General features: G+C 40.8%; 1 protein-coding gene across 7 annotated transcripts in view; it reads left to right on the forward strand.

Annotated features, from left to right (window-relative positions):
- Positions 1–9,145, forward strand: part of PABIR2 (PABIR family member 2) — a 205,437-nt gene that overhangs the window by 2,807 nt on the left and 193,485 nt on the right. For 5 of the 7 annotated variants that reach the window (XM_040468147.1, XM_040468144.1, XM_040468150.1 and 2 more), the window contains exons 2-8: positions 609–687; positions 4,742–4,798; positions 5,363–5,406; positions 5,491–5,545; positions 5,815–5,916; positions 6,286–6,371; positions 7,078–7,142. In XM_040468147.1, coding sequence (XP_040324081.1) covers positions 609–687; positions 4,742–4,798; positions 5,363–5,406; positions 5,491–5,545; positions 5,815–5,916; positions 6,286–6,371; positions 7,078–7,142 — 488 coding nt within the window. The remainder of the gene's footprint in view (positions 1–608; positions 688–4,741; positions 4,799–5,362; positions 5,407–5,490; positions 5,546–5,814; positions 5,917–6,285; positions 6,372–7,077; positions 7,143–9,145) is intronic. The other 2 variants (XM_040468145.1, XM_040468149.1) reach the window with 1 other exon arrangement.

Genomic DNA, 9,145 nt, shown 5'->3' on the forward strand with positions numbered 1-9,145 from the left:
GTATTGAAGAGAGGCTTCACAGAGGGCACTGCATGGAAATGGGTGCTCAAGAAGAGGAAGGATTTGGGCCGATGGTGGTGGTGGTGGGGGGGGGGGAGACAGAAGAGACAACATGAACAAAACCCCAGGTACGTTTATTTAGCTGCACAGCGGGTTCAAAGGTAGAACATATTTAGGGCAGTAGTGGGAGAGGTGCTAACTGGGCTCATACTGTAGAACAGGGCCCGGCCCTTCTCACCGTCATGGCGCACACAGAAAGCAGCAATACGTTTAGGTGCTCTGGGGTAAACAGATGAGGCTGCTCATGTCTGGTGGGAACCGGTTTGGGGGCGTGGGCTCTGGCCAGAGGCAGCTGGAAGCAACCAGTCTGGAGCTCCGCCCCATACCTCTCCTAGCTGCCCCCCAAGCACTGAGCAGATCAGTATCTGGGTAGACCTGTGATCCACAGCAAGCCACTACGAAGGCTCTGAAGAGGCCGGTGAGGAGTTTATTCATTGTATGGAGTGAGGAGCCATCGAAGATTCATTGTTAACTGGAGAGTGGGCGTTAATACAGTTGAAGGATGTCTTAAAGGAGAAGACATTAATCATTTTATTTTTATTTTTTAGTGATCTTTCTCAGGTTTTTCAACCTTACACATTTAGAACTCGGAGGAATAGTACAACGATTATGAGCCGTCATACCCTGGTAAGTATAGAAGTAAGTATTTTTAGTGGTATGGCTTGGAGAAAATACTTCCAGACGTAGTTCGTTCTTAAGAGGATGTGCTATGTACCATCGTTCACTAAAGAAAAAAAATGATTTTACCTATCTTGCTCATGCTGTGGCCCTTGTCAGCTTTTGGTGCAAAACAGAGATCTGCTTAAGACTTTTTTCCTGGCTGTGGGACTTTGTGTTTTTAAAAATTGTTCGTTGTTTTTTTGTCACTGCTTGCATGATGGTTATGAGGGAAGTCAGGATTAACTTCTAAATATAGCTGAGAAAAATGGTCTTTATTTATCCCAGGAAGCAAAAAATCGTTTAGACATTAGCCGAGTATTTCTGACACTTACCTGTTGGACAGTGCTATGTATCCAAAGTGAAATCTCCTTTAAAATGCGTGTATTTATATTCTCGGTAGAGTTGCTAATTGTGACTGTTCTAAATAGCCCGAGCTGTCAGGGGTCACCCTATTAGTTGGACGCATTGGGAGAGATTATGATGAGGTTTTTAATATAGTAGCACTTCACATGTGGAGCCCACTTAGCCAGTAGCTGCATCACTCTGAAAGACATCTGAGATGTAAGCAAACAGACCTCTGAATGGCCGCACTAGATTTCCATAGTCTGCACAAAGGTTCATCAGTTTGTTTACAGGAGAGCCTCTGACCTCCAAATCATCTAAAATTATGCACAATCATAATAAGCTTCCAACTCAGTAGTGTGTGAGAAGCAGCAAATCAAAAGAGGTGCATTCGGGCTTAAGGTATACTAATAGCTGCTAGCAGAGGAGGAGAGGGGAAAACTGAAAAGCAGACCGGTTTTTAACAACGCAGTCTGTGGCTTAGCATAAGGGCTAAGAGCCTGTTAATGGTCCCTGAGGGTCTCACTGGCACTGAACTGTAAAATACTTGATGTTCTTAAGGATACCTGGGTCACTAACTTTTTTTCAAATTGTAGTGTACCATACCCTGTGTCTTTATGGTATTCTACATGTTACCGAGTCCTTTCACACTTTTAATCCTCATAGCCACCCCCTGCGAAGTAGGCAGGGCCAAAGATGTCCTTACCAGTTCAAAGAGGCAGCAGCTAAGACTCAGCTAATAGAAATGACTTGCTCAGAATCACACAATTGCTAAGTGGCAGAGCTGGGATTAGAATAGAGATGGGTCAAGGCCATTCTGGTTGGTAAAATCTGTTTAAGAAAGGAGAAATAAAATACACTTTTAAGGAAGATTTCCAGCTGAAGTGGCTAGAAATACTTAAAAGGGGGAAATGTTAGCTGTCTGGAGGTTTGATTTACCTCACCTTCTTCCCCGAGGATACTGGAAAATAGAACGGCTTCATTTCGCCCTGTAGATGAGAAATGTTTCTGCTTGTTACACAGCCATGCTCCCGATATCAGTAGTATAGCAAAGAAGGGAAAATGAATTCGCCTCTCTACACTTGACTTTGCTCTTTTCTAAGATGTGAAAATTCTTATCAACTCTGTCTTGATTCCCCTCTCCCTACTCCCTGACAGATACGTTTTGCTCTGGCTGCACTAAAATGCCTATTTCGCTGAAGGGGCCACATTGGTTCACTGCTCTTTGTGGATCCTTACGTTTTCCTTCCCTCCATCCCCTTCTCCTTTTGAGCTTCCTGGTTTGGGATGCCTTCCGGAGCACCCTTCGGGTACTTCGATCATCGGATGGGTTATACCACGTGTGTTCAATCACAGTGTCCTCTATAAATCTTAATACGCTTACCCACCTCTCAGATTAACCTGCAAAAGGCAAGGTGTTGAATGAAATGGAAAGGAGCGACGCAAGATCTGCAGGAGTTGTCTGTGCAGGATCTGACAACTGATCAGGTGTAAATGCAAGGGGAAGGAGGACTCCAGGGGACTGAACTTTTATTTCTTAGCGGCCAGGGGAAAAGCGTTGCCTTTATTATGAGTAGGGAAATTTCAAGGAATTGGTCATCTGAAGGGCCGGGAGATAAATTCTGGGCATGTTGGGCCCAAGGTGTCTGCCACTTACTCTGCGCTGTTCTCCAAAGCAATATTCTAATTAAAAATTGCGAGCTTCCTAGACCTTTCACTTTCAGTGGCTGACCCTTCTCTGTGAAGGCAGACGGTCATCTTGTATAAATGTCAGCTTTCTTACTCTTAAGATGTCGTTACCTTCACATGTGATGTTTTCTCCAATGGTTCCTAGATTTTCTGTCTCTTGTCACTTTGCTTGGTCTGTTGTCTCCACTCTAGTCCCCTCCTCCCTGGCTTTTTCGCTCCTGCCTTCTTCTCCTGACTCACACATTGAATATCTGGAACACAAACTTGTCTTTTTCCCTACGTCTCTCTTTGTTTTCCCTTGAACCCTCCGAGCTTCTACAAAGCCTAATCTACGCCCAGCTGCCTCCAGCTCCTTGTTTCCCAATTTCTTGCCAGCTACTCGACCAGTTTGTGATCTCACTGCTCCCACCACCATACTATTAAAAAACTGTTCTTGCAAAAATCACCAGTGCCCAGCGGCAGGGGCCTCTTTCCTTCTCCTACTTAGGCTCTTCGCTTTACTTCACACCATTAACAGCACCTCCTTGAAGTGCTTGGCTTTCTTCTCAGTTGGTACATTGCTCTTGTTTCTGGTACAAGACCCAGCATTTCTCCTCCCTGTCTTCCTTTTGGGTCTTCCTTCTAGTTCTTAGTTGACAAGTTGTACATTATATAGATGCAGCATCTACATTTCTGACTTCCTCTACTGTCAGCTTTTTGCACTCTTTACTTTGGCTTTCCTGATGATTTCGTTGCCCCTGGGGTTTCTTTTGTTCTCTGTCACGTCCATGTTCTCTGCCACACCACGGTATCCTGTTAGTGTTTCCTGCCTTAGAGACTTGCCTCGTGGCCCAGTGCTTTTCAAATGGCCTTATTAAGAGTTTAGTGGTAAACACGTGTTATTTTTATGAGTGGAAAAAAAAACCACTTTTGCAAAGGATTTTATTTGTAAAGTTTTTCTATTTACAGAGCCTAGGAGAGGAAAGAGAAAGAGAAAAGGGTGGGTACTGAAGAGATATCCTTTGAGGTCAAATCACATTTCAGTGTCTAACTTTTAAAAATGGCACCTGGATTAGCTTTTGCCTAGAAAACTTGGAGCAGTTTATCGCCATTTTATTCTACTCACTACCTTAGGGTTTTTAGAAGTTTTAATAGGATAGGGCCTCTTGTAACTGGATTGTGGTCTTATTTGTCTTACAGCATTACAAATTTGTTTGCGTTTCATTAGGGAGTAAATAGCAGTTGTTAACATTATGGCTATTAGAACCCTGTAAGGTCTCTTGAGATGAATTCTACCTTTCATTCTGGGATCAGATTGTGTTTATTTTGAAGGAACATGATTTGGCCCCCAGGCCATTTTAGCCTTGTGTTGTCAAAAAATGATGCTCTAAGGGAAAGGAATGGTTATTTGAAAAATATGCATTGCCGTCCACGTTGATTTTTTTTTCTTAACTAGTAAGGTTTGTGGTGTATATTCTACCACAGTGGTATATGTAGTGGTAGTGACCAAATTTTAGAAGTGATTTAGAGCATACAAACAAAATCTCCCTATTGCAGATTTGAAGTGTTTTCGATAAACACTAATCATAGACAAAATACTATACTGGGCTTCTTTGCCTATCTTCCTCCATGGGTGCATTGGTGTTAAAAATGACTACAAGTTTTTTCTTTCCCTTCTTACCTAGTTCTTTATTTTAGATAAGTGGGGTAATGGATATTTCCAAGGCCTGGGATCTTTTTTTACATGAACGTACACAGCTCTGCATTCATTTGGGAAAAGTGTTAAAGTCAGTGCCTGTCTTGCGACAGATGGTGCTTTGAGGTTGGACGCCTGGTGTACTTTCCAAAAACCGAGTGTCCTGCCTCTGGTGCATTAATGTTCAGTGATCTAAAGCGCTAGATCTCTGAGAAGAACGTGAAATCTTATTTGGGAGGAGGTTGGACACTCGTACTGACAGCAGACGCTGCTTTGTGATTCAGAAAGTAGTAAGTGTTTGCTTTTCCTTTCCAGTTGCTGTCGTCGTCACCAAATCGCGTTCCTAGTAGCAGACTGCATCAGATCAAAAGGGTAAATTCTACTTCCTAGCTCAGCTGCAGTTGTCTGAATCTTCCATTTGGATTTTATTTTCATTCTGAAGATGTAGATATTAAAAATGAGTCCACTCTGGGTGGCCATAGACAGATGCAAATTCTTCTGAGTGTGCGTGCAGGTGAAACACAGATGTGGCCTGGGTGACAGTCTTAGCATGTGCTGCTGTACTGTAACTATGTCAAAGACGGTAGAAAAGTCTTATTTATTTATTTTTTGGTAGAAAGAAGTCTTTTATTTAAATTTTTTTTTCAACGTTTATTTATTTTTGGGACAGAGAGACAGAGCATGAACGGGGGAGGGGCAGAGTGAGAGGGAGACACAGAATTGGAAACAGGCTCCAGGCTCCGAGCCATCAGCCCAGAGCCCGACGCGGGGCTCGAACTCACGGACCGCGAGATCGTGACCTGGCTGAAGTCGGACGCTTAACCGACTGTGCCACCCAGGCGCCCCAGAAAGAAGTCTTTTAAATTGTACTTTGAAGTAGAGAACTGTGTGGATGTGGGTAAATACTGTGTTTTCAGCATGTGCTTGTCTTCGTAGGAGGAAGGCATGGATATGATGAACAGAGAAACTGCACACGAACGGTTAGTGCTTCACAAGAACAGAGCAGAGCCTAATGTATGTCTTGCTTCTGAGCACTGACGGCCTGTCATTTTTATTTGTTTTAGGGAAGTGCAGACAGCAATGCAGATCAGCCAGTCATGGGACGAGAGCTTGAGCCTGGTAAAGTTCTCACATGTTTGCTTGTTTTTGATTTTCTGGAAACCTTTATGTCATTCCTTGGCTTCATTACTTTTTTTCAGACACTTCTGTCTCCCCCATTTCCAAATTTGTATTCGGTTTTTGATCTCTGCTTTTCCGCCAGGATATTAGATTGCAACTGTTTAGTGTCTGCATTTCTGTTCTAAAAGTGTAGGCGAGTTTGAGTAGTAAAGAAGAACTGTGATGGGCTGAATTGTGAATTACAAGGAAATAACATTTTATGTTTACAGAGTGATAGCGATTTTGAGAAGCCGGAGAAACTATATTCTCCTAAAAGGATTGACTTCACTCCAGTTTCTCCGGCACCATCACCCACCAGAGGGTTTGGAAAGGTAGGCTCCTTGACAAGGTGTTAGCTGTCTTTCACACACTGAGCTGTTTACTCTAAAACACACACGCGCGCACACACACACACACACATACGCACGCGCACACACACACACACACACACACACGCACAAATCGCCTCATTTTTTAAAAAATCCAATGACTGGAAGGAAAATCCATGAAAGTTTCTGATAGTAACTTGAAGAAAATGGTACGTCAGTCTAGGTACATATTCCTACGCGTGTGTGTTTCTGCGTATGTAAAATATACACACACAGCTAAGCAGTTCTAAGGATGTCGTTTCTATTATTTTGAGAACTTTTTGAAAGCCAGAGCACTAGAACTATTTTAATATTAAATATGCTTTTTTCTAGCAATGTTTTTCACCATCCTTACAAATGTTTGTGAGCAGCAGTGGGCTGCCGCCAAGTCCCGTGCATAGTCCAAGACGCTTTTCCAGGTAAGTCAGCCTACTTTTCAAAAAATGTGGTTGAAATGCTACACGTTCAATTTGTGTCTCCCGATGACCTTTTTCCCCAACATTTTCTTATGGAAATTTTCCAACAGACAACAAAATTGGACACAATGAACATCCGTATACCTACCACCTATATTCTAGCAGTAACATTTTACCAGAGATGTGTTTTTTGAGACATGGTGCCAGAGAACGAACCCACGTACACACGCACACGTGCATGCGCGCAATAATCTATCCTTTGTAAGGATAAGGAAGGGGAAGGGATAGTGGCAGTCAAATCCAAATAGTTTTTTAATAAGGTTTATCTGTTTTGAAAAAACTTGTGGATATTTTATCTTACAGAATTATTTTTTTTTTAAGTTTTTTTAAAAATTATTATTTAAGTAATCTCTACACCCAATGTGAGGCTTGAACTCATGACTCTGAGATCAAGACTTGCGTGTGCTTCTGACTGAGCCAGCCAGGTGCCCCTAGACGATTTTTTAAAATAGCTTAAAATGCTGTGTTTTTTCAGATTATCATATTCCAGGTCAGATCATGTATTGGCAGTTCAGTTACTCAACTTACAACACAGGCATTTTCCATTTTTTTCTACATGACTGTCAATTTTATTGATTTATTTGGGCTATAATGTTTGTCTTGCATCTTAAAAGTACTTCACATCATCCTGTTTGTTTATTCTTTGAAGCAGGAGGAGTCAGAGTCCAGTCAAGTGCATTAGGCCCAGTGTTCTTGGTCCTCTTAAAAGAAAAGGTAAGTGTCCCACTTCTGATATTAAACCTAGTTGAGCTTCAATGACAAATTAGAATTTCTGTCTGAAAGTAGCTCAAGGCGTGATTCCTTTTTTCTGAAGAAATAGGAAATATTCTTCCCAATGTATGCTTTACTGATTCTGAAGTTTGTAAATTGGTTACTTAACACTGTCCATATTTTTTACACTTCACAACTGAATCTTATTCATATGTTAATATTACCAATATATATTCCAAAAATTTTGCCTCTCAGTGATCTGAATAGAAAACAGATGCAAGTTAATATGTTGCAGAAGTATGTGCTTATGTCATAGCGAATAGGTCTATAAACATGCTGTGTACTCAAATGCCTAGCCCCCGGAGTCTATTTTCAAAAGGCAAAAAAAAATTAATGCACGTTTAGTCATTATTCCTGGGCCTGTATCCATGTGATTGCAAGTGTTGGGGGTCATTTTAAATGAGAGTTTTAGTAATAATTTTGAAAAAGCAATGCACTAAGTGATTTCTTTGTGTAGATCTCTGTGGGGGCCAAGAAACAAGTCGCTCTCCTAATATTAGGTTAACAGGTACTTGCAGCTTTAGTGGAAACTCCAGTGATAGCATCATGCCCGGATTCCAAAAGTACGATATTTCAGATAACTTAAACTTAAAGATGGTGTGCTCTGGAAAATAGATTTTGATATGGTGACAATGTTTGTATTTAGCGAATAAATTTTACTTTACGAACTAGTAGCCTTAATGCCGCAGGGAATTATTTACAATCATAGGAACCTTCTCAGGAGGTATTACGTGACACTAACACCTGGAAACAAGAGCCATCATTATTGTTATTAATTTTAAATATCTTGCAGGAAATTGGTGGAATTAGTATGGTTGTTTAGTTTGAAAGCTATTCCAAAATATACCAGCAGATGGAGGGATTCTTTGCTAAAAAGGGCTAAAGTGTTTTGCTAACAAGGTGTTGTTGAAAGTCCAGCAGTAGCTTTTAGAAGCTCCATATTAAAGCATGGAAGAAGCAGATAAAGATATAACCTTTCCTGAGTTTCAGCGATTTTCAGAATAGTTCCAGAAGAGAGGTAATGTGAATTAACTGATAATATGAAAAAAAAATGAATGTTGCATTTGTTCTCGCTTGATCTTTCTTCATCCTAAGAATCTTGTACAGCTTTAAGTTCACAGTTACTAATTTTCTATTGGAGTACAGTTAGGCCCAAGAATTGAATTTTGTTTAATCTTCCATTGTAAAGCTCAGATAAGGAGCCTCAAAACTAAGGTATTTATTTGTGTGTTTTAGATCATGACTTATTTGGAAAGGGGCTTTTTCGGTCTAACCGAGGGTTTTTAGTCTTAGCACTCCTGGGGGCAAAATGTTGTTATTGTGATGGATGCAGTTTTTCTGCTACCTTCTAGATGTTCTGAGAAAATCTGGAAAATTGGGGTAGCCGGTACACCACCAATTTTGTGAATTGACTAATAATTGCTTTCGATTACAGATGGGCGTTCAGTTATTATTTTTTTTAAAAGAACCCTAGCGAAGAGTAAAAGTATGATTTTTTCATGGGATTTTCTTCTTCCATGCCACACATTTCATTTGTATGTAAAGATGTCAAAGGCTTCCTTAAACCTTACCTGGGTAGTCAAGCCCCCTGGGCCTCATCATGTGTAACATCTTAGAAAAATTAGGTTCCGATTTTCAGTATTTTCTCTTAACAGAGTTATTTTTTTTTAATCTTCATTTTACTAAGTAGTCTAAAGCAACCTTTGAGTTTATTAGACTACATACGTTTCAACCCATTTGACTTCAACTCGGGAAATGTTCCACTATTAAAATAATATAAAATCAATAGTCTTTCCTAATTCTCTAGGATAAATCATTATTCACTGTGAGCTTCAGCTATTTGGGGAGTCTTTATTTCTGCTGTGGTAAGCCTTGATTCATTTTGCCCGACGCAGTCAGTGTTCTTCTCTTCTGTTAAAGAACATGACTATATCCGTAGTGTGCTA

Source organism: Herpailurus yagouaroundi, unplaced genomic scaffold (genome assembly GCF_014898765.1).
Source record: "Herpailurus yagouaroundi ecotype Mexico unplaced genomic scaffold, PumYag 67681, whole genome shotgun sequence".
Taxonomy (NCBI): Eukaryota; Metazoa; Chordata; class Mammalia; order Carnivora; family Felidae; genus Herpailurus; species Herpailurus yagouaroundi.